Below are 25,563 nucleotides of genomic sequence, written 5' to 3'. Positions count from 1 at the left end.
GTTCATTATTCAACAAAAAGAAAGAGAAAGGGCAAAAACTGCATACAAAGAGGTCCAAGGTGAAAACGAATAAAAACACCAGTTTCACATTTGCCAAAACATCTTAAAAATCCTCCAGACTTTATGGAATATATTGTGTAGACCAACAACACATAGGTTGCCAATTTTGGAAAAATCTCGTTGCATCTGGTGTAAATTTAACACTGTCAAGGACTGATGAGGTTTGGTGGGACCAAGAGGACAAGAGGTTGCATAGTGAGTCGAAGAGTATATTTAATTAATTAATTAAGAACTTCACTAAGAACTTACAGAAGTGAACATAAGCTGGGTTACAGCCAAGACCACAGAAACATGGACTAGGGAAGTAAGCAGAGTAGACATCAGGAGGAACCAGTGGCAAACAATGAAAACCATAGACTTTAAATACTGAGGGAAGTGGATTCTTAACCAAGGAACAAGGGGAGCTAATCAGGGGAGAAATCTGGATCAGCTGGTGGAGAGAAATGCAAACAACTGAAGGAGGGTGGCCAGTCAACACAAATGATCAGGGAATCTAACAGAAGAGGAAATAAGTAAACGATGGAATGAACCAGAGAACATAAAGAGGGAGGAACCAGGTCTCTAAGCAGATACAAACTCAAAATAACACAGGAATCCAAGAAAGTAGTCTAAACACAAGAATAAGTCTTACATCTAAACTACAATGAAAGCTGACATAACAGTGACTAAAGGACACAGACAGGGAAGTGCAGAGAAACCAACAAAGAACTAAAACTGAAAACCTAACACTGACAGATCCTGACAAACGCAGCATTTCAGAAAACAACCCAGGGTTGCTTTGCTGTTTCAGTACCTGGACGACTTGCTGCAATTGAAGGAACTATAAATTTTGCTCATCTTCAGAAAATTTTGATGGAGAATATCCTGCTAGCTGTTTATTATTTCAAGTGTTTAAGTTCAGCACATTTGGGTTATGCAGCAGAACAATAAACCAAGGCACACCAGCAAATCCACCTCTGGTTTTGAAGGGACCTAGTTGAAGTCGAAGCTTAAATCTGATTGATATGCTTTGGAATGACCAAGCCACCTATGCTTGAAAACCTTCGAATGTGCCTCAATCTAAAAAGGTTTTGTAAAGAAGAGTTCTTTGCCTTATATTAACGTTCATTTGTGTGGCAAAAAAAAGCTAAAAGAAGAGGGCAAATGTGGTTTCATAACACTGTATAGGCAGGAAAAGGTTTCCAAATCAAGTTGTACAACTTATTTGTGTAGGAAAATTAATGATCAATTTTATGTAGCAGTGAGATGAAGACACTGAGTGAGCAAACAAGGCACTGAGTAAGACAGAGAACAGGAGTCATTAACAGAGAGAACTGGAAGTGAGAAAAAGACTGAATGGTGAGAGGAAGAATAAATGGATGGAAAAAATACAAAGGATGGATATGGGTGGGAAAGCAGGAACAAAGGGACAGCCAAGAGAAAAGGTATAGACGCAAGAGACAAAGACTGAGATACCAGAAACAGGGAGCATGTGTGTGAGACACAAAGAGACTGAGGTTCTCCTGGGAAGTGGCCTATTTTTCAAATGAATGCATATGAACATTGAGCTGCATCACTTTAATGCTGGAAAAAACAATTATTCAGCCCAAATGGATAAGGCTGGATGTTCTGATTCAGAACTGCACATACACATGCAGCATCATCTACAGTCTTAAGCTGTACTTTATTAACACAAAATGAAAATCCGTTTTAGTTTTACCTTTCCTTTCTGACCTAAAAGAAGTCCAAAAATGACTGAATTTTTACACAGTGAATCCATTACAGGGTTGTGGAAGCTACAGATAATTCCCGTCGATAGTCCTCGATGGTCCATCTCTCAAGAGCCCCTGCATCCAGCTCTCCAAGCCGAGTAAGGGGAAGCTCCCAGGAGGCATCATTATTATTTGCCAAAGCCACCTCCACTGAAGCAGTAACTTCTTATGGTGAAGTCCACAGTGTTTTAAAATTTTACATCAGATCAGCAGCTTTTTAGAGCTTTGGATTTTCCAATTTCCACTCAGAAAATGTAACAAAAAAACAATCAAATCTCACTGGGAAAAGTATCCTAGGTTGAAAGATCCCAGGTTAAATATTTTAATTTCATCAACAATAAAGGTTTGAGAGCAATAAAGTGCATTTGTCATACAGAACTTTATGGCCTACATGATTATTAGGAAGCAAATGGCCATTAATACAAACTGTCGCAAAAGCTTATTGTAAAGAAGCTGGCTGAACAAGCATATTATGGAAAGTTGAGAGGAGGGACAAAGTGTGCTAGCAAACCATAGCCCGAAAGAGTTGGAAGGCAAAGCCCATTCAAGACTTTTAAGGGAGATTTACAAGGCATGAACTGTAGCTGGGGTCAGTGCTCTGACAGCCACCACACAGGTGTATCTAGGACATGGACTACAACTGTTGAATTCCTTGTGTTAAGCCACTCCTGAAAAAGAGACAACATCGGAAGCTGGGCTAAAAAGAAAAAAAAAAAAGACTGGACTGTTGCTCAGTGGTCTGAGTCCTATTTTCAGATGAAAACACATTTGCATTTTATTTGAATATTGGGGTCCCAGAGTCTGGCGGAAGAGTGGAGAGGCACAAACGTTACCACAGCCAGAGATGACTGGCGTCTTACGTCATTTACTGATGATGGTGTACTAGGTTTTATCAAGTCCAAGGTCACTGCAGCCATCTACCAAGAAAATGTTAGAGCACTACTAAAGGCTCATTTGGCATTTTAATAACTCTACAGCTGTAAAAATAAATATTTATTACAGGTACATATGTATAATTTTGATGTTCCTCTTTTATAAAATCCTGGCTAATGTTTATGCACATTGGCTGACAAAATCTTTAATCATATGTATCATTGACTTGTTATTTCGATTACTCACCAGGGAATACTTGCAAGATCAATGATGTCAAGGTGAGTTGTGATCCCATGTGGTTCATCGTATGAAAAAAACAGCATTTTTCATTTTTCAAATGTGAGCTCCAACCACTACTGGCAATTATCTTACAGGTCATGGCAGAAAATAGTTTTTAATAAATAAATAAAAAACCTAGTTACACTGAAAATGAATAAAACACTGGAATTTACTCAGAATTTAAGGGTTGTGTAATTTGTTTTGCCCACGACTAAGTAGCAGATTTTCCTTTGGGCTAGGGGAAGCTTTTCAAGTGTTGCTTGTGGGGTTACATAGAGCTGTTACAGTGTGTGGTTGCTTTCACTCGTCAGTTTTGTTGCTGATGCAGGCCAGTTGGCCTTCACAGATGGTCTCCTGACCAATGTCATGTTGGAAATGTCACGCGAAGCCTGTTTTACATGGCCACTCTGTTGGGTGGCCCACAGGGAGCTGGCGCTCTGTTAGGAACACAAGAGAACAGAGGGCTGCTTTTGCCAGCGTGTGCTTGTGTTTGCATGTTTTAAAGTGTTCATAAGCAGCTCAATTAAAACCATTTCTAGCCATTGCTTCCACTGGATTGCCAGCATGGCTTCCTTAATGAGACTTATTCAAATTTTTCATAGTAATTAAAAGCAAAGAAAATAACAATACAGTCACACAACATATCACGCAGTGTGAAGTATGATTAATGTGCAGATGAGAGGTCTTTAGAATGTGTGCACACATTATTATATTCAATAAAGTCTCACAGTTGAAGCCATAGCACAACAGTGACATTTAGACAAGCCATACAGCAATCTGTTTATGTTCTCTCATTACACATGACATTTCCCTTTGTCTGTTTATAAGAGGAATCAAAAAATCCAAAACAAAGTAATTCCAAGATTAATGGTAAACTGTGCCTTAGTAAGGTATTTACACCCTTTCCCCTCCTAATTGCAGCACAGTAAAGGTAGCTTATTTAAATAAATACCTATTTAACTTATAGCAATTTATATTTTTCTAACTTTGGATATTTCTAACAACAATAACACACCCCTTGCAATCGCTCTAACCTACATTACTTATCCAATTTGGGGGCTGAAGCAAAGTAAAATGTGAGAAGCTCTGAGTGGAAAATGGAAGAAAAGTAGAACCAAACTAGTGAGCTAGTCCAAGACCTGAAAAAAAAAAATAAATGCAACAGTTGTAGACAAATTTAAATCGAAAATTTTTATTTAAATAGAAAAGCAACTATTAATTCTGGCCTTTTTGGAAGAGTGTAAAGAAGAAAGCCATTGTCAAAATAAGGCTAAATGAAACACACTATCTGCAGGGTGAAACATGGTGGTGGCAGAATCATGCTGTGGGGGTGCTTTTCTTCAGCAGTATTGCAGAGTTGACTTTAGCAAAGTGATGACATAACAGACTAGATCGATTTCAGTAAATTAGACAGGCCATTACAATTATAGAGACCGAAATGAAAAAGGAAAAGGTAGAGGGGGAAACCAGGGAAACAACAACAACAAACAACAACCAAACAAGAAAAAAAGGATATTAATATTTGCAGCTTAACTGGCCACACAGATGTTCCAGAGCAGCCCACAGGTGAGCCCGCAACACCTGGCAACTCATAGACCATAGCAACATGGGACTGGTACCCCATTCTCCAAAATACCCTCCGAATATTTTGAACTCGCCTGTCTGCCAATCAAACTGCGAGACACCTGGGGAACCCTTTTGAACACCATTACAGTACACCAATTGGAGAGTGCTCTCAGGGTGGTCTGAAAGGGTCTGATGGAATCACCGTCTGATTCTCTTTTGTTGAGAGAGGGTCAGAACTACAAAGACACCAGACAGGCACCCACTTCAATCACTGTACCCCTACCATCTACTCATCATTCCAGCAACCAGGATCCCTGCACTGGACAGGACCACTCACAAGTGCTCTACCAGCATTGGAGACTACTATGCTGAACTTTGTACAGAATGAGTCAAATCTATTGTGTGTCTATGTGTAGATTAGTGTATTACTTTGAATTAATGTTGCTTTAATTAATTATGTACATAAGTGGTCCTGTTTTATCTCACTCAGCTCCCATCTCCATCATATTTACACCCAGTGCTAGTTGGTTTGATCACTAACAGAAAAATATGCTTTTACTGTACACATTGGTGCTTGAAAGCTCATTTTCTGGAATTTTCAAGATTTCTGCATAAAAGTAATGTAAAATGTTGGTCGTTCCAGACAAGCCCCTTAAAATGGATGAGAATAAATTTAAGGAAACTTATCAACAAACTTATTTAGCAGTAAAAATATCAAGGTGTTGTCAGTCAGCAGGATTGCATTCAGAATTTAATGAACAGCAATACATGGGATTAAGGTTTTTGCTTCTATATCATACTCTGCAGTGACCACCAGCTCACAGTGACCTTTGCTTGCATAATTGTTAGGACAATTGAATCTTAATCATCCTGTGGCTAGTTTAAAATGATGATATCTACTTTGTGTTTCTGGTTAACATTGTTTTACATTTATGAGCAACAGATATAGAGATATTATGAAAAAACAAAATTATAGACTATCTTTATCTCAGTGAAACTGTCCATCCCTTCGCTTGTTCAGGGACAACTGAGTAGGAAGGAACTCTGAGACACAAACACATACTGGTCCTTCTCAAAATATTAGCATATTGTGATAAAGTTCATTATTTTCCATAATGTCATGATGAAAATTTAACATTCATATATTTTAGATTCATTGCACACTAACTGAAATATTTCAGGTCTTTTATTGTCTTAATAAGGATGATTTTGGCATACAGCTCATGAAAACCCAAAATTCCTATCTCACAAAATTAGCATATCATTAAAAGGGTCTCTAAACGAGCTATGAACCTAATCATCTGAATCAACGAGTTAACTCTAAACACCTGCAAAAGATTCCTGAGGCCTTTAAAACTCCCAGCCTGGTTCATCACTCAAAACCCCAATCATGGGTAAGACTGCCGACCTGACTGCTGTCCAGAAGGACACTATTGACACCCTCAAGCAAGAGGGTAAGACACAGAAAGAAATTTCTGAACGAATAGGCTGTTCCCAGAGTGCTGTATCAAGGCACCTCAGTGGGAAGTCTGTGGGAAGGAAAAAGTGTGGCAGTAAACGCTGCACAACGAAAAGAGGTGACCGGACCCTGAGGAAGATTGTGGAGAAGGGCCAATTCCAGACCTTGGGGGACCTGCGGAAGCAGTGGACTGAGTCCGGAGTAGAAACATCCAGAGCCACCGTGCACAGGCGTGTGCAGGAAATGGGCTACAGGTGCTGCATTCCCTGGACCTGGGCTACAGAGAAGCAGCACTGGACTGTTGCTCAGTGGTCCAAAGTACTTTTTTCGGATGAAAGCAAATTCTGCATGTCATTCAGAAATCAAGGTGCCAGAGTCTGGAGGAAGACTGGGGAGAAGGAAATCCCAAAATGCCAGAAGTCCAGTGTCAAGTACCCACAGTCAGTGATGGTCTGGGGTGCCGTGTCAGCTGCTGGTGTTGGTCCACTGTGTTTTATCAAGGGCAGGGTCAATGCAGCTAGCTATCAGGAGATTTTGGAGCACTTCATGCTTCCATCTGCTGAAAAGCTTTATGGAGATGAAGATTTCATTTTTCAGCACGACCTGGCACCTGCTCACAGTGCCAAAACCACTGGTAAATGGTTTACTGACCATGGTATCACTGTGCTCAATTGGCCTGCCAACTCTCCTGACCTGAACCCCATAGAGAATCTGTGGGATATTGTGAAGAGAACGTTGAGAGACTCAAGACCCAACACTCTGGATGAGCTAAAGGCTGCTATCAAAGCATTCTGGGCCTCCATAAGACCTCAGCAGTGCCACAGGCTGATTGCCTCCATGCCACGCCGCAATGAAGCAGTCATTTCTGCCAAAGGATTCCCGACCAAGTATTGAGTGCATAACTGTACATGATTATTTGAAGGTTGACGTTTTTTGTATTAAAAACACTTTTCTTTTATTGGTCGGATGAAATATGCTAATTTTGTGAGATAGGAATTTTGGGTTTTCATGAGCTGTATGCCAAAATCATCCGTATTAAGACAATAAAAGACCGGAAATATTTCAGTTAGTGTGCAATGAATCTAAAATATATGAATGTTAAATTTTCATCATGACATTATGGAAAATAATGAACTTTATCACAATATGCTAATATTTTGAGAAGGACCTGTACAGTTAGGAGAAGAAGCTGCTTTTTCCTGACTGATGTATTATTGACCAGGCTGTTGCTTCTCCCTCAGGTGTAAAAGAAAGTTTATGAATTTTAAATGTGTGCTGGCATGTCTGGGGGGGCGGGGGGTGCTATTTAAATGAAAATCCAGAGAGTTACAGTACCTTACATGTAAGTTCAGATCAACATGCTAGTTTGTCTGTAACCATGTCCAAGTCCTCACCTACTGCTAACGGTGAATGTTTGACAGTTTAAGACTTTTCATATAGCATCACTTTTATTTGGTACAATACTTTGGTGCTCAACTCCTCTAGGTATTAATTGGGCTTTCTGTAATACAAGAACTGTAAAACATGTCTTGACGCTGACTCTTTTTGTTCTGTTCACCAAATATGACACCCCAACCAACCCTCAAGAGTTGTCTTCCATTTAGCTTGAGAATTTTTCAACATGTAAATATTTATCATTTATATATTATTAAAACATATAATAAAACAATGTGTTTCTCAGGTCTGGACTGTACTGATTAAGCATTATCTTCTGCTCTCCTGAAACCAAAGCAATCTGTGTGATTTCTTGTTCAGCAGTGTCGGACCTTCAGCTTGTGACCAGAGGGTCCATGGTAACCAACTGCTATATTGGCTGATGGATGACTGTAGTACCCAACCCTTCCACTAGATCCAGGACAGGGAGTATTACAACAGAAACACAGCTATGTTGCCTTTATGGAAGGATGTTAGCTTCAAACACCATTAGTAGCCTATGATCAGTAGGATTCAGAGACCTTGCCGTGGAGACAGTGGAAAGCAAAACACCAGCAGTCTCTTTCTTGCAGCTGCATATACTTTTAGTTGTAAATCAACATTAGCAGTGGTGTAGCTGTTTCATACAGGACAACTCTAAAACATGCAGACCAGGATCAGACTCCAAGCACCATATTCCTTGCATTCTCACTCAGTCAGCGCAGTCTGCTGGCTGCCTCCTCGACAGTTACAGCTTCTCCTGCATCTATCCTGATCTGCATCAAAAATCGGACTGGAGGTTTGTACAGCGTGATCCACATACAAATGCCACCAGAGATCAATTTTGATTGAAAAGGTTATAGGTTGGCTCTTCACTTAACATGCCTCGATTGGCAAAATACCCTGAAGAGGTGGTTTTAGGGCGGAAAAGATTAAAGAAACTGGTTGTTTTCAGTTGAAAGCATTATATTATAAATTCACCTGAATAAAATGTGGTGTACAATCTGCCAGAACATGAGAGGACAAAAACTTGTTAAAACATCCTACTTAGCTGGCTCAGGCCCAAAATAGTTTCTTGTCACCCAGTCTACCTCATCTAAATGCTTATTCAGAGGTCACTGGTTTAGTAAATTTCACCCGTGTGTTATTTAGTCAATCTTCCAAAAATTAAAACAGTGTGGCATGACTGAAAAACTACCAAGATATGATGGTTTGTCTATCCTGAAAAGCAACAATGGCATTAATCAGAGGGGCAGCCCGAACACCCATGCTAGCTCTGAAGGAGATGCAGAAATCCACAGCCCAGGAGGGAGAATCTGTCAATAGCACAACTATTAATTGAGCACTCCACAAAACTGGCCTTTATTGAAGAGAAACAAGAAGAAAGTTATTGCTAAAAAAAAATGCCAACCAGCAAAAAGCTGGAAGAAAGTGCTCTGCTCAAATGAGACTAAAATGGAACTTTTTTAGTCTACATGCAAACACTCTGTTGAAAAAACTAATACCTCCCATCACATAAACACATCATCCTAACTGTGAAATATGGTTTTAGGAGCATCATACTGAGTGGTTGCTTTTCTCTAGACGGGTCTAGATGGGTGAATAAGTGTCAAAGTTTGGAATTTAGATGGTGCTAAAGATATTGCAATCCTGGTAGAAAGGGTTAGGGGAGGTTCACCTTCTAGCAGGACAATGGCCATATACATACATGCAATAGGTTACTTGGGATCAAAGCATTTTTATGTTAAAATTGCCCAGTCACAGTCAAGATTCTGTACCAATTTAGAACTGGTGACAAATAATGAAAATTGATGTTCACTGACATGACTTGTGTAACTGTAGTTGAAGCAAAAGGTGGTGATTCAAAGTATTGACTTAGATGGGATCAATACCAATGCATATTACTATCAGGGTCAGATTTGGGAGGATGTGGGCCCCTGGGGTAGAGACCGTTTTTGTGCCCAACACATAGAAGTTTCCTTTATGCAGACAAACATAAAAATAAATTGATGGTTACAATCCTGGAATTGATCCTCTGCAAGGTTTTTAGACCTTGTTAATTACATAAACTAGCTTTGCTTTTGACTTTTATATAAATCTTCCTATAAACAAGCCACAATTTCTAGAAATGTCTTTACCTATAAAAAGAAAGGACCCAACTTGTTATAGTAACCATGCCAGGCCTGTAGCACAATAATGCTGGCACTGAATTAACCATATGTGGTGTGCTCACCTGCACCTAGCTGGCTGGCTGGCTGTGCCACCCCTTTTTGGTTGACAGAAGTGGTATACAAAAATACACAGAAAAATAAGAGGACAAAAATATGCTTTTTCCACTTGCCTTTCCATGCTTGAGAGAAGAAAAAACAAACTTAGAAAAATAAGACAACAGAAAGTTTTTTTCCACTTGCCTTCTCAGGCTTGAGACAAGAAAAATTAAACTTTGAAAATATAAACCAAGATTTTTCCCACTCTGTTGACTGAGATAAAAAAAATTGTTTATCAAAATTACTTTTTAATTGAGCTGTTGTCACCAAAATATAAAAGCACTAACAAATAAATATATATATATAAATCTATGAAGGGTTCAAATTATATATTTTGCCTGGTGATTATTCATACCCCTTTCTAATTTATTGTGACAGGTTATGATAAGCATGTACTGACAGCAAGTTTTAATGCCATTTGCAAGAAACAGTCTTGGTCCCAAGAATGCTGTAGTTAATTCTATATCTCACATTAATATACAATCTTGGTATAACAACACAGCATGGCCAACAAATATACTGTTTATGTGCTTCTGGTGTATTTTATTTTACTTTACAAAAATTTCATTTAGAAAAGGGGACTTTGGTTCTTGGAAACCAGACCTTTGACCATCCATTTGAACAATACAGGTCCTTCTCAAAATATTAGCATATTGTGATAAAGTTCATTATTTTCCATAATGTCATGATGAAAATTTAACATTCATATATTTTAGATTCATTGCACACTAACTGAAATATTTCAGGTCTTTTATTGTCTTAATACGGATGATTTTGGCATATAGCTCATGAAAACCCAAAATTCCTATCTCACAAAATTAGCATATCATTAAAAGGGTCTCTAAACGAGCTATGAACCTAATCATCTGAATCAACGAGTTAACTCTAAACACCTGCAAAAGATTCCTGAGGCCTTTAAAACTCCCAGCCTGGTTCATCACTCAAAACCCCAATCATGGGTAAGACTGCCGACCTGACTGCTGTCCAGAAGGCCACTATTGACACCCTCAAGCCAGAGGGTAAGACACAGAAAGAAATTTCTGAACGAATAGGCTGTTCCCAGAGTGCTGTATCAAGGCACCTCAGTGGGAAGTCTGTGGGAAGGAAAAGGTGTGGCAAAAAACGCTGCACAATGAGAAGAGGTGACCGGACCCTGAGGAAGATTGTGGAGAAGGGCCAATTCCAGACCTTGGGGGACCTGTGGAAGCAGTGGACTGAGTCTGGAGAAGAAACATCCAGAGCCACCGTGCACAGGCGTGTGCAGGAAAAGGGCTACAGGTGCCGCATTCCCCAGGTCAAGCCACTTTTTAACCAGAAACAGCGGCAGAAGCGCCTGACCTGGGCTACAGAGAAGCAGCACTGGACTGTTGCTCAGTGGTCCAAAGTACTTTTTTCGGATGAAAGCAAATTCTGCATGTCATTTGGAAATCAAGGTGCCAGAGTCTGGAGGAAGACTGGGGAGAAGGAAATGCCAAAATGCCAGAAGTCCAGTGTCAAGTACCCACAGTCAGTGATGGTCTGGGGTGCCGTGTCAGCTGCTGGTGTTGGTCCACTGTGTTTTATCAAGGGCAGGGTCAATGCAGCTAGCTATCAGGAGATTTTGGAGCACTTCATGCTTCCATCTGCTGAAAAGCTTTATGGAGATGAAGATTTCATTTTTCAGCACGACCTGGCACCTGCTCTCAGTGCCAAAACCACTGGTAAATGGTTTACTGACCATGGTATCACTGTGCTCAATTGGCCTGCCAACTCTCCTGACCTGAACCCCATAGAGAATCTGTGGGATATTGTGAAGAGAACGTTGAGAGACTCAAGACCCAACACTCTGGATGAGCTAAAGGCTGCTATCGAAGCATCCTGGGCCTCCATAAGACCTCAGCAGTGCCACAGGCTGATTGCCTCCATGCCACGCCGCATTGAAGCAGTCATTTCTGCAAAAGGATTCCCGACCAAGTATTGAGTGCATAACTGTACATGATTATTTGAAGGTTGAAGTGTTTTGTATTCTTTTATTGGTCGGATGAAATATGCTAATTTTGTGAGATAGGAATTTTGGGTTTTCATGAGCTATATGCCAAAATCATCCGTATTAAGACAATAAAAGACCTGAAATATTTCAGTTAGTGTGCAATGAATCTAAAATATATGAATGTTAAATTTTCATCATGACATTATGGAAAATAATGAACTTTATCACAATATGCTAATATTTTGAGAAGGACCTGTACACCTGTTAGTGAAGGTTGGTGGTTTTACTCCAGTGCCTCTAGTGGCAGAGCCAAGTATTACAAGAACAAACAATTAAAAAAATCTGCATCTGAAAAAAAGTTTTTTCTCACTTGCCTTTCAGGGCAGAACCAAAAAAAAAAAAAAAAAGAAATTTTGAAATATTTTAATCTAGATTTTTTTTTCTCCCACTTGTCTTTCAGGGCCTCCGTTCCTCTGCCCCTAGTAAGCCCTTGCTAAAGTCTGGCCCAGGCCACCCTTTCCAGCCCATTTGTCCTTTTTCTTCAACTTTACAGTTATCCACTACTTTGTGTTGGTCTATCAAATCAAATCCAAATAAAATACATTGAGCTTGTGGTGGTAACATAGCTATAAATGCACTTGTGCCAAAGCCGAGTGATTTCAAATGGAGCTCTAACTACTGGAGACAGGATGTCATTTTATCCACTTGTTATCCATGTAAGAGAAATGCTCTAAACTGGTACCATCTATTAGTTGTGTGGGCGCTTCCAAGATATTACGCCCAGTGGTGTGTGTGCTTGTTTAGGCAGATTATTGCTGCTCCACCAAGATGAACTTCATCTAAGTTTGTTTGCATAAATGCATGTCATTAGCTGGCACACTGCCACTGATAGGAGAACTAATTTGCATTGGAGTATGCGTGACCAGCATTGAGCGTGTTCCGTATGCCAGTGTGGGAATGAAGAAGCACACTGATCGTCCAAACAGCACCTCTAAGTGTGTGAGTTGATTTTCAATGCTGAAATGTTAACAGTGTGATTTGAATTCAGTCAGAATTTTGTTTCGTACCACGGGTCTTAAAAAAAACTTAAAGGGCCACACATCATGCTCAAATCGAAAGAAAATCAAGAACATTTGAGAAACAAAGTCATATCAGCCTGGAAAGGATCCCAAAGCCATTTTGAAGGCATTGGGACTCTATCAAACCACAGTGAGGGCTATTATCTACAAATAGGATACTCATCCAGGAGGTTTCAAAACAATCCAGAAGAACATCTAAAGCCCTGCAGGCATCTCTTGCCTCAGTTAAGGTCGGTGTACATGATTCAGTAATAAGAAAGAGACTGGACCATGATGGCATCCATTGAAACTTTCCAAGTTCAAAATTACCAAAAACAACACAAAGGGTTGTCTCACCTTGGTGGTGAGCATGCCTTTACACATGAAACTACCAGAGTTTCAGAAAGGGAGATCACAGCAGCAGTCAAACACGATACTGGTACTGAAGTTCTGGGCTGCTTTGGTGGTTTAGGACCTGGGTGACTTAGAAGTATAGAGTGATGGAAACTTGCTCTATATCAAAAAGGCCTAAAGGAGAATTTCCAGGCACCAGTTCCTGACTTCAATCTGAAGCATACTGGGGTTATACAGTAGGGAAATAGTCTGCAAGTCCACCTCTGTCTGATCTTAAACTTATAAAAAGGCATAAACACAAGAAATCTGTAAGGGGGACAAATATTTTTTACTGCACTGTATATCGGTAACGTTAAGTGATTAGTAGTAAAGGGGCCAAGATTACGAGATGATCACTGACCACATCACAGTGTCTCTATATGTTCCAACCTCTCCATCACAATTTGCCCTTCATGCTACTTTGTTCGTCTCTTTGTACTTCTTCCTGATCTGCTTTATTAGAAGTAGATCTTTTGCTTATTTTTTCAAACACCAGACCAGGAAAGACTCATTTGCAGGTAATTTCTACTTCAAGCCTTACTGAAAGACTTCAGTTGCAGCCTTTTAAGATTATATTTGGCTCAGAAGGAAAAAAGAAGTCTGTGAACTCAGCCAATGTACTTCTGTCGAGTCCCAGATATGAGAGACCAGAGTGTTATACCACGGTGACAGACAATATGTGCCTTTCTAGGGTCGTTTGCATTTATTTTGCCTGTTTGCCACCTTCTTTCACTGGCATTTTCTATTCTTTCTCTTTACCAGGCTCATGGTTTAATCAGCTAAAGCAGCTGGGAGAGCTTTTCTCTAAGCCGTGGTGATTTACTGCCACCTCAGACCTCATTTATATCTTACAGACTAACAAGGTTTACCTGGCAACTTTGTATGGGTAGCTCAAGACAGGTGGTACATGATCTGTCAATCCCAACATAAAATATTCCAAGCTTTATTTTTCTCCAAATAGAGCATTTTTTACTTATGTTAAGTTGGGGAAAAATGAAAGTAATGACAGAGACCACAAACCCATTAGGAATGTGTTTAGTGAGGCAGGAAATCAAGAAAATTCAGCTTATTTCCTTACCGGTTTCATCTTCTTGTATAAGCAGACACATCTAAAATTTGATGGCCCTTGAGTCTGTATGCTTTTTGACTCATTCTCACTTCGCATTTAAGTTTATGTAGTTTCTCAAATTGCAAAGCTCCAGATGTGCTCACCTCATTTCTGTCATATAAAAGCAACATGAAATCCTTCAAAGTACTTTTATGTTCATTAAATAATACAAAGTCGTACATGTATATGTCGTGATCCTTAGGTGTTTGCGTTTTGCGATTCCTTCTTTTCCGTTTCTCCTCACTTCTCTGTTGTTTATGTACTCTAGTTGCTGCCATTTTAGTTCATTCATTGTAGATTAGGTTCTTAGTTCATTCTTTTGACATTTCTGTTAGATTTCTTCCTGTATTCCCTCTCTGCTCAGATTCTGCCCATTACTCTTCTCTCCATCAGCGACTCGCCTTCATTCATCTGCAATGATGATCTTCAACTTCAATCCTCAAGAACCAGTATCTTGCATGTTTTAGACATGTCCCTGCCCCAGCACATTTTAGGTCCTGCAGAGTACTGGTGATGAGCCATTAATTTGATTCATGCATATTGAACCAGTGAAACCTCTTAAACATGCAGCCCTTGAGGACTAACACTGGACACCAGTGATCTATAAGGAGATGTAGATGCTATTACTGCATCAAGCTGCTATCACCTCTCGACTGCTATGGCTGCCATGGGAGGAAAAACAAACTTTAAATCCGACATTGTCTCAAAGGTTTTCATATTTTTTTTCTAATAGTGTTTCTTCACCAAGCAAGAATCGGGTAATTAACCATTGTATGTGGAAGTTGATAAAGAGGATATTTGCAATTATTTGGAACACTGTAACTCAGAATGCAGAACAAGTCATCCACTAACTGAATGGTCAGTGTTTCAGTCTCTTGATCATCTGGGACACACTTCATGGGAATGAGATATAGCATCCTTAATTGCTCTTCCTTTTTCATCAGTGGGTGAAAAAATGCATTATATCTAATAAACAAAAAGCGATGTGTAAAAGCTGTAATCTAAATCCCTGTGAGTCCACAGGAGAAATATATAAATGCAGTCCACCTACCATTTAGGTGTAAAACTCATTATAGCTACTGATAAGCTATTAGCTGTACACCCACACTGTGGGTGTACAGGATTCTCACTTTTCAGGTAATTATGTTTCACCTGTTTTGACAGCATAACAACTACGTTTAATAACTATTGTTAGTATTTCTTTGACTGCGGCCTAAAACACCTTCACTGTATCATATTAAAACTTTAGGAGAACACCTGCAAATCTGCTAATTTCTAACCTGACAGAAGTAATTAATCCAAACACTCGGCACATAAGATAATTCCAATTATTTCCAACTTGAAGACTTTACGAAACTACTGTACTTGAGGAAAACACCGAGCTGTTTCAGTTTGGTGGAAACAGAACAGTTAGTCAGAGCAAGACCATGATCAAAGTGGATTTCCTCCAACTGGCATCTGAGGACATTAAGAAACAAAACACGGTGGTTAATGCAAATTCTAGGGTTTGGTGATGTCTATACCTTAAATACTGAAAATCTATCCCACCAGGGTAGACAGTATATCCAGACAAGGCAGAATACACTGTTACATTTCTGTTAAATCCATGTATGTATCATAGCATCTCTACAATACCCAGTCAGCTTTTCTTTGGCTTTTTCTTTCTTCTAAAACCTCTTCTAAAACTCAGCCTTTTGCACAGTAGAACAGTGGACATGTTTGACTTTAACCAAATATAGCATTCAAGGTAAAGAATCTCATACCAACTGTAATGCATTGAAGTGAAAGTGTCCTGGTTTGGGAAGGCTTGGCTGCAGCAGGACTTGGTCAGCTAAAAATCCACCTTACTGTAAATTCTACTGTGTATCAGGAGATGCTTGAGGAAGATGCTAGACTATGTGTAAAAAAAGCTACAGCAGAACTGGACCCTCCAGCACGACAATCACCTGTAAATCCAGCAGGGATTAGCTGAGAATTAAGTAATGGAAAAGTCCTGAGCTGAGTCATAACCCAGATCTTCATCTCTCTGAGATCATGTGGGGGGATGCGAAAAGGGCTGAACATGAAAGACACTTCTAAAACATCTACAGCTGGCATTGAGGAGTGGAACAAACGTTCCTCAAACCATGGCAGAGACTGTTAGATGGCTACAACAAGTATCTTACTGAAGTTACTTCAACTAAAGAGTATGGTTTCCGAACCTTTTCCTTAGCTAAAAAGAGATTTTGGTTGATATGTTTTGTTTAGTAAGTAAAACAATGTTTTGGTGTTTTCCTGTAATAAACCACTTTTTTCAGGATACATAAAAAATAATAGACAATAATACACAAATATTTACTTAAAAAAAAGTGAACATTTAATGGGGTGTCCTTATTTTTGCCAATGGAACATCAGTGCCTCACTTCAAAAATATGGGCTAACCTTTAAAGGGTACATTTGAAGGAAGTAGTAATCCCTAAGGTAAGCCATAGAGCTTGTCTATAAAGTTGAAATACATCCTAATGGACGGTGTAAACATTATGTAATCTCTGCATCCGAGGCATCATCTTGCTGAGAGAACACGGGTCAGTGTTGATGCAGCTACCCCAGCAGGTAGACCTTTTCAGGCTGACTAGGAGATTGGCAGATGCATAAGTGAGAGAGACAGATTGGTGGATAGGGACAGTGTCAGATTTAGTTTGTCCTGTCTGCTGTTCAGTGACTTGACAACAGGAGATGAAGATAAATACATGCCTAGAGAGACAGACAGACAATCAAAAGACAGACATTCACCAACAGAGATAGAGAAGTGACAGATCCTGAGCTTCGCCTCTGGTAATAAAAGCTGAGCTTCTGCATGCTCTAAGCCTCTAAATATCTTTCTATCCATTCAGCTGTGAAGCTGCAGCCACACACATATTGTCTAATGTCTGGCATCCACATGATTTATTACGTCATAACGCATGGTGTCACATTTCCAACACATGCATGCAGACACACCCCGTCCAAGCACACCGCTCTCACATCCGCCGGTTGCTAGGCAACAACGCACATCCACCTATTGTTTACAAAGCCTTGTAATATAGTTTGTCTTGGAGTGGAGGGCGAGACACAGACAGATGACACAATCTCTTCAGATGGAGCGATAGAGAAGAATAAAAGAGACACTGGGGGGTTCTGTCCATTCCAAAGTGAGCAGTAAATGCACCGAGGCTATTGCTCGGATGAAGGATGAACGGAATGTTCTGTGATTTAAAACTGTGTTGCTGTAGCAAACACATTTTTCTTGATCTCTTCTGTTGAATGGAAATGTCTGACACATATTTTGGGTATCAGTGTTTTGATAAATCCCAGGGCTGAAAAGAATAGATATCCTCTTTTTACTATTTGATGTGGCAATATGATGTTGGTGTGGGTTCAAACCACACCAACATTACTGAATATGAGGGTCTCTATTGTTCCAGCATGTAGAAGTTTACACACAATCATCCTGGAAGCTCATTCATTTTGAGCTTCACTTTGTGCTTTTTATTTAAACTTTGCTTTTCCAGCTGGACTGATTGTACTATCAACAACAGAAATGTAAAAACAAGAACTGGATGGACAAGTTTAAATTTGTTATGGATTTTAATCAAATGTCCACATAATGTACATTTTAAGTATACCAGAGGTCAAGGATTTCCAAAGGCTTAGAACTAAGCCTGCTTCATCAATTCCAAAACCAGTTTTGATGTGTGTCAGGGATTGTCTTGTTGTGCCAAAGCTTTAACCTTCGGACCTAGGCTGCCACTCAGAAAAATTGTAATAATCATCATGAAGAAGCTTATCATTAACTGGAACACCAGTATCAATGTCCACAGTGAAGCAAATTTCAGATTAACATGGATTAAACCCTTACTGCTTGAATTTAGATTCATTTATGTAAAATAAAATTGGGTTTTTGCTGTCAATCTGATCTGAATTATTAATTAAGACTGTTAATCTGAATAGTACACCCAAAATTAGTGTAAATATCAGTATGATGCTAATTAGCGACATCAAGCACAGTAGCAATAAAACAGGTTTCCCAGTTTTAATTATGTAATTTACTTTGATATTGAATTATAACACATGTGTTTGTACAAGCTATGGTTTTCCATCATCATGGTGTTTCAAATACAGGTAAATAGAGCAAATTCAGTCCCAAGGGCTCCTGTCCCTGTATTCACAATAATAAAATAGTGTACTTGTGCATGTAATTATTTATAAATCATTAATTATTTTGTATTTTTTCATCATCTAAGTTAATAGTTTAATTCAGTGTTGCATACTTGAAATATATGCGCAGGAGTTTTAATTTCTTCCAAAATTGCAATACTATTAATTTGCATTCCATTACTGCCTAAAAAAAACAAAAAATTACAAATAACTTTGTCAAAACCAGATGTAGTTCACACTATCACCTCTAGATGATAGTAAAAATCTCATAATACAATAATTAGTTTGACAGATAAATGTATCAAGCAGCTTTAGTGGCACCATACACCACCCTGGCTGTATTAAAAACCTGGACAAGATTGATGCAAATTTTCAACAGCTGTCCAAAAGGGGCTAAAAGGGTACCTACCAACAAAGAAGCTGCACCAACTGTAAAGGATGGCAGTGACAGAATTATGCTGTGGGACTGTTTTTCAACTAACTATATTGTGTGCACAGTTAAAAGGCAATTGATAATTTTAACAATATCATAATTTTTATACATATTTTATAACTCCAAGCAACTCCAAGCAATACTTATTGTATTTAAGCTTATAACCTGATGTGTATTTATGTAATGCAGTATGGTGTGGCTTAAGGAGATCAGCACTATCAAGATGCCCATAATCACTAGTCAGCTTCCGTTCCTCAGGCAAAATGGGTCAAAAAAGATTTGACAGAAAAGTAAAAATTGTTTAAAGTTATTCAGAGGGATGCAGCACTCCAGAAATTGCCAAGATATTGGGGTGAGATCCCAGAACCATCAAATGTTTTGTTGCAAATAATCAATAGCGTTACAAAAAATGTGTAGAGAAAAACAAAAAACCAAACTAACTGTCAAATATTTAAGAAAAATCAAACATGACGCTACCAGGGACCCGTTCTCCTCTAGTGCTGTCATATTTTAGAACTGCAACCTGCCTGAAAGGCCTAGAAGTTCCAAGAAAAGGCAGAAACCAGAACCACCACTGGACAAGACACATAGGTTGAAACATCAAGACATGGCCAAAAAAGATCTGGAGACAATTTTTACAATAGTTTTATCAACTGATGATATGAAAGGACTGGTTTCTTGTGTGGTCTAGCGTTAAGTAAGATGAGCTAATTGAACCTTTTTCCAGTTGGAGATAGATTTAAAATATACTCCCAAACCTTCTGCTTGTTTTTAGAGGATGCTTTCTTCAAGCAGTGGTACATGAAAAGGTCTGCACTTTTCAAGAGGACCTTGAATTTTTGCTGGACAATACTTCACTACACGCATGAAAGTACTCCACTGCATAGCAAGCTAATAAAGGACATAAAGATAAGAGAATAATGACATGCTCCCTTTCCTCACCTGACTTAAGCCCTTTTGAAAACGAGCCCTTTTTAAACAGGAGATTTATGTTAAAGGGAAATAGGTTACCTCTCAGAACAGATTCCAGGAGGCTGTGGTTGCAGTTGCACAAAGTTTGATCATCAACAGGTCAAGAGACTGACAGACTCCATGAATGGAAGGCTGATGACTGTTACTGAAAAAAGGGTGGCTACACTGGTCACTTATGTTTCTTTTGGAAGTGTTCATTTGTACATTTTGAGTTATTATTTTTACTTTAACAGCTTAAAACAAGTGAGATGGGAAAATTGGGGCTCAGGTGGTAGGGGTTCGTTCTGTGACCAGTGGGACACTTCACCCGCCTTGCCTGCTGATGGTGGTCAGAGGGCCTGGTGAAACCGATTGTATGGCAGCCCCACTTCTGTCAGTCTGCCTCAGGACTGCTGTGGCAACAACACTGTCTTTATATGAATGGTTGGATGACTGATAAAGGGCTATACACGTGCAGGCCATTTACTATTTATGAAATTGCCATTTTTCACTTTAATGCATACTTCTGTGCACTAAAATTTGTCCAACTGCAAATACAATTCTTTGAAAATCTCCACCTAAGCACCTCTCAACTTTACAACTCCGCCATTTTTTTCTTCTGACCAATGCAAACTCCATGCAAGCTATTTTCTACGGTTCGTTTTAATACTCACATGACTGTGTTGATTCCTGAAAGCTGCTGGAACATCTGAAGGCCGCATCCCACCACTAGAGCTCGCCGAGTCGGTGGGTAGGTCAGCATCCTCCAGATCACAGGGCCATCTGGAGACACGAGCCAAAGCACAGCAGAAATTAATTACTGCCTCAGCATGAAGCATTCCCCCTGCTAAAAAAAAAACAGAAAAACTCTAACTAAGTTTATTTTCAAATAAGCAACCCTCAGATGAGGAGAGACTCTGGCTGCTGTATAATAGAAGCTGACAGGAGGATAAAAAGTGATCTTAGGCAACAAAGCTTTCAACAGGAGACAATCTAGGCTTTTTACATATGTCCCAGGGACTGAGAATGGACTTAACCTGACTTATATAAAATATTACGAAAAAAGATCCAAGTTTATTTATAGGGGTAGTATTTCTGCAACATATAAGACTTGTTGATTGCCCAAATGTGCACATCAATATTTTTATGTGGGTGTGGAATTAGTTAAACTTTATTTCCTTTTTCATTTGGCCCACCTTGAGTAGAATTAATAAATGAATCTCTTATTTCTGGTGGGTAAGTGTTATTCTGATTATTGTTTCATTGCAGAACCCAAAACCTAATCATTAAAAGCTCAATTTAAAGCTCACTCTATCTTTAGTTTTGGCCTTTACTATAAATTTGATAGGAGTAAAAATAGCAACATCATAGTTAATCATTGTAAGTAATTTTAAAACTAAATTAGGTTATTGGTCTTCTTAAAAAACATTGTGAGATCCATGCATTTGTAAATAACTTTTGAAATGAACAAAAACATTGGGCTGCAAAAATGCGTACTTAACTGTGTGAGGCTGAAAAGCTCCAGCTTTAGCAATGCTAAACTACATACAGGTCCTTCTCAAAAAATTAGCATATTGTGATAAAGTTCATTATTTTCTATAATGTAATGATGAAAATTTAACATTCATATATTTTAGATTCATTGCACACTAACTGAAATATTCCAGGTCTTTTATTGTCTTAATACGGACGATTTTGGCATACAGCTCATGAAAACCCAAAATTCCTATCTCACAAAATTAGCATATTTCATCCGACCAATAAAAGAAAAGTGTTTTTAATACAAAAAACGTCAACCTTCAAATAATCATGTACAGTTATGCACTCAATACTTGGTCGGGAATCCTTTGGCAGAAATGACTGCTTCAATGCGGCGTGGCATGGAGGCAATCAGCTTGTGGCACTGCTGAGGTCTTATGGAGGCCCAGGATGCTTCGATAGCGGCCTTTAGCTCATCCAGAGTGTTGGGTCTTGAGTCTCTCAACGTTATCTTCACAATATCCCACAGATTCTCTATGGGGTTCAGGTCAGGAGAGTTGGCAGGCCAATTGAGCACAGTGATACCATGGTCAGTAAACCATTTACCAGTGGTTTTGGCACTGTGAGCAGGTGCCAGGTCGTGCTGAAAAACGAAATCTTCATCTCCATAAAGCTTTTCAGCAGATGGAAGCATGAAGTGCTCCAAAATCTCCTGATAGCTAGCTGCATTGACCCTGCCCTTGATAAAACACAATGGACCAACACCAGCAGCTGACACGGCACCCCAGACCATCACTGACTGTGGGTACTTGACACTGGACTTCTGGCATTTTGGCATTTCCTTCTCCCCAGTCTTCCTCCAGACTCTGGCACATTGATTTCCGAATGACATGCAGAATTTGCTTTCATCCGAAAAAAGTACTTTGGACCACTGAGCAACAGTCCAGTGCTGCTTCTCTGTAGCCCAGGTCTGGGGAATGCTGCACCTGTAGCCCATTTCCTGCACACGCCTGTGCACGGTGGCTCTGGATGTTTCTACTCCAGACTCAGTCCACTGCTTCCGCAGGTCCCCCAAGGTCTGGAATCGGCCCTTCTCCACAATCTTCCTCAGGGTCCGGTCACCTCTTCTCGTTGTGCAGCGTTTTCTGCCACACTTTTTCCTTCCCACAGACTTCCCACTGAGGTGCCTTGATACAGCACTGTGGGAACAGCCTATTCGTTCAGAAATTTCTTTCTGTGTCTTACCCTCTTGCTTGAGGGTGTCAATAGTGGCCTTCTGGACAGCAGTCAGGTCGGCAGTCTTACCCATGATTGGGGTTTTGAGTGATGAACCAGGCTGGGAGTTTTAAAGGCCTCAGGAATCTTTTGCAGGTGTTTAGAGTTAACTCGTTGATTCAGATGATTAGGTTCATAGCTCGTTTAGAGACCCTTTTAATTATATGCTAATTTTGTGAGATAGGAATTTTGGGTTTTCATGAGCTGTGTGCCAAAATCATCTGTATTAAGACAATAAAAGACCTGAAATATTTCAGTTAGTGTGCAATGAATCTAAAATATATGAATGTTAAATTTTCATCATGACATTATGGAAAATAATGAACTTTATCACAATATGCTAATTTTTTGAGAAGGACCTGTAGACACTTGATCAGATGGAGGTATGAGTTTTGACTCAAGTTCAATGAAGTTGTGGGAATCTCACTTTATTACTAAGCTCTGATTTCCTCTTCGGGACTGTTAACAGATGTTTTTTGCTCTGTCAAACCCCATTTCCTCTTTGTGCCTTGCCACTACTGCCTCTACCTTGAGAATCTGGTTCCAGCTCCAAACGCTTTACTTCTGACAGTCAATCAACTTGAGCCTGGTTTCTAGTCCAAACCTTCTATGACATGTTATATTTATTTTAACTGTTCAGTTCCAATTCGTTTAGCCAAGAACGTTTTCCAAAATTAAGAAGCTGATTTTTGTCAGGAATCTGGGGTGTTTGTGTTCTGTGTGGTGGGTTTGTGTTTTGAAACCTTAGGTTTCCACTGGAGGGCGCAGCTGGACCAGTTTCTGGCCAAAGGGTCGCACTGAGTAGGTGTGCTTCTGCACACCTGTTCTACATCAGTCATCTGCTGGTGTATATGAGGAGCTGGCTGCCAGTTACTCAGTGCTTGAGTGTGGTAAACCCTTGTTCTCTATGCCTGTGTCTTGTTTATCTGTGCTAAAGCCTGGTGTTTCTCCCTTCCTAGGGAATTATCCTCAGAGCTACACCAAGCTCTTCGTCTCCATGTATATTCCTGGATCTGGATCTCAGGTTTCAAGAACGTCCGCAGCTAAGACAGGCTTCTGGTTTCTCATCCACGACTGGCAGTCCCAAGGCTCCTTATTACCTGCTTTCTCTGGATACAACCCTGTCCTCCCTCTGACGTCCACTTCGTTGCTGCTCTGAACATCCCCGGCCTCCATTCAGCATGCAACCGCCACATGGAGCTCTCCCCCTGGATTCCTGCTCCCTCTCCCTAGCATGAATCTTCCACCTCCATCAGTAAGCCCCTGTGTCTCTTCCTCAAAACCATTCTAAATAATTTATTTCCTACTCACCTCTAACTCTCTTCCCTTGTGATTCTGCTGATCCTTTCCCTTTGAAGGTTCTGGATCAAGACCACCAACCATTATTCATTGTTATTTCCATAAGCTGTTTTTAAAACTGCCCCCTGGTTTCATTCTTGAGAGCATCTGTGCATGTGGGTCAGGCAATTAAATATAATCATGACAAATTTGTGCTATATTACTCGTACACACAAGTCAATTTCCTCCTAGTTTTATTTGGCTAGAATAATTCACATGGAATGAAACAATTATATCAAGTAGAATATTCATCATAATGCTAAAAGCTCAATCTTCAGGTTAGATTCGATCATTTCTGAAACATTTTACAGATGTGATAGCAAAATTTAAAATGCTTCTGTCCTTCTGAGGTGACGATCTGTCTGACCTGACAATGGCTTCCATCTGAATTCCTTCCTGCTCCCTCCTGATGGGGAGGGGAAATGTTTATCACAGAGGAGCCGAGACGCCTAGGAGAGAATTAATTCAATTTCTCACCTCTGCTCTTCCTGGAGGGGGGGCTGCATTGGGATTTTACAATGCTGATATAAGAAGGTGTTTTCCCTTTGTCTGGGCAGAACGGGTTTGGTTCAGTTCAGTAACACATCTGATGCTGGAAACCTGTCTCCCTTATAAGGCTAAATTAATAAAGCTGATTGAATGGTGATCATTGTTCTCTTTCCTTAGTAAATACAACTTTTCTTCAACACAGACGTGTAAGCTTGATTTTAGACATTTTATGAAATTAAGAGACACTGAATCACTTGGACGGAGTGGCACAATAAATAAAACTGTTAAAGTAACTGGGATAGGCTCCTGAAATGTACGGTAATTAAAGTTTAGCTGATGTATATACCGGTAGTTCAATTCAACAGCAATATTTGAAAGTACGCACAATGTGCTTGCAGTTACTTTACTCAATAATGCTTAAAATTCAGCTGGAGGAGTTGGTTTAATTATATAAGTGAAGAACTTCCTCTTAATCACAAAACTTGATTTAATTAGTAATTCTGACTTAATGGCATTGCATTTAAGCCTTGGAGACACCAATCATGTAAGCTACTGAAGTTTCCCAACAGAATCTGATAAGGCTTTGTTAGCTTCCTCAAATGGTGCTCTATTCCAACTCTGACCACCAACCAACCTGAGAGAAATTTTGTCTCTGGAGAATCAGCATAGCAGAGAGGCTGCCATTTCTCTGTTGCTGTATTATCTCACTGTGGGAAGAAAATTAATATTTGAATTCAGCTTTGGCCGAAAGGAGTCAAAATTGGCACGTAGCAGAGCCACGCTGTGATATCCAACACGAGTAGACAAGCTGCTTCCTCGGGGAGGAGATGTCTTAAGAAGAGGGAGCAACTGGACAGGCACTGAGATAACTTACGCAACACACATACAGAAGGAAATACACAGGTAAAGTCAAGCCAAAGAACACAAACTCACACAGACATAGATGCATAAATATGCACATACAACATGAGACACATGCTGAATATTTGGGAACAGATGCGAGTGGGAGGACTCTGGACAAGAAAACATGTCCTTTAGCTGTTTGACGAGCAGATCAGACTGTAAGAGAGGCACAGCACTGTCCTCCTTTTATTGGCTGCCTGTCACTTCTTTGGGGATATTATTTTCAAGGCAACACTTTTACATGTTAAGCTATTAGAAATAAATTAGTAAAGAGGTTAAAAACGTTTGACTTTGTGCAGTAAAGTTTTTCATTCTGTCTGGTT

The 25,563-nt window shown here is 39.7% G+C and overlaps 1 protein-coding gene and 1 long non-coding RNA gene across 2 annotated transcripts in view; one reads left to right on the top strand and one right to left on the bottom strand.

The window, feature by feature from the left end:
• LOC124883244 (proton myo-inositol cotransporter-like) overlaps positions 1-25,563 on the bottom strand; it is a 129,339-nt gene that overhangs the window by 31,773 nt on the left and 72,003 nt on the right. Inside the window, exon 5 of the mRNA XM_047390255.1 lies at positions 20,431-20,539. Within this exon, the coding sequence (XP_047246211.1) occupies positions 20,431-20,539 (109 nt within the window). The remainder of the gene's footprint in view (positions 1-20,430; positions 20,540-25,563) is intronic.
• On the top strand, positions 23,407-24,494 carry LOC124883246. The gene is made up of 2 exons (XR_007042125.1): positions 23,407-23,765; positions 23,869-24,494. It is a non-coding gene; the product is annotated as an uncharacterized LOC124883246 (long non-coding RNA).

The sequence above is a fragment of the Girardinichthys multiradiatus genome, chromosome 17, assembly GCF_021462225.1.
Source record: "Girardinichthys multiradiatus isolate DD_20200921_A chromosome 17, DD_fGirMul_XY1, whole genome shotgun sequence".
NCBI classification, from domain to species: Eukaryota; Metazoa; Chordata; class Actinopteri; order Cyprinodontiformes; family Goodeidae; genus Girardinichthys; species Girardinichthys multiradiatus.
This window is presented reverse-complemented; position numbering and strand designations above follow the sequence as displayed.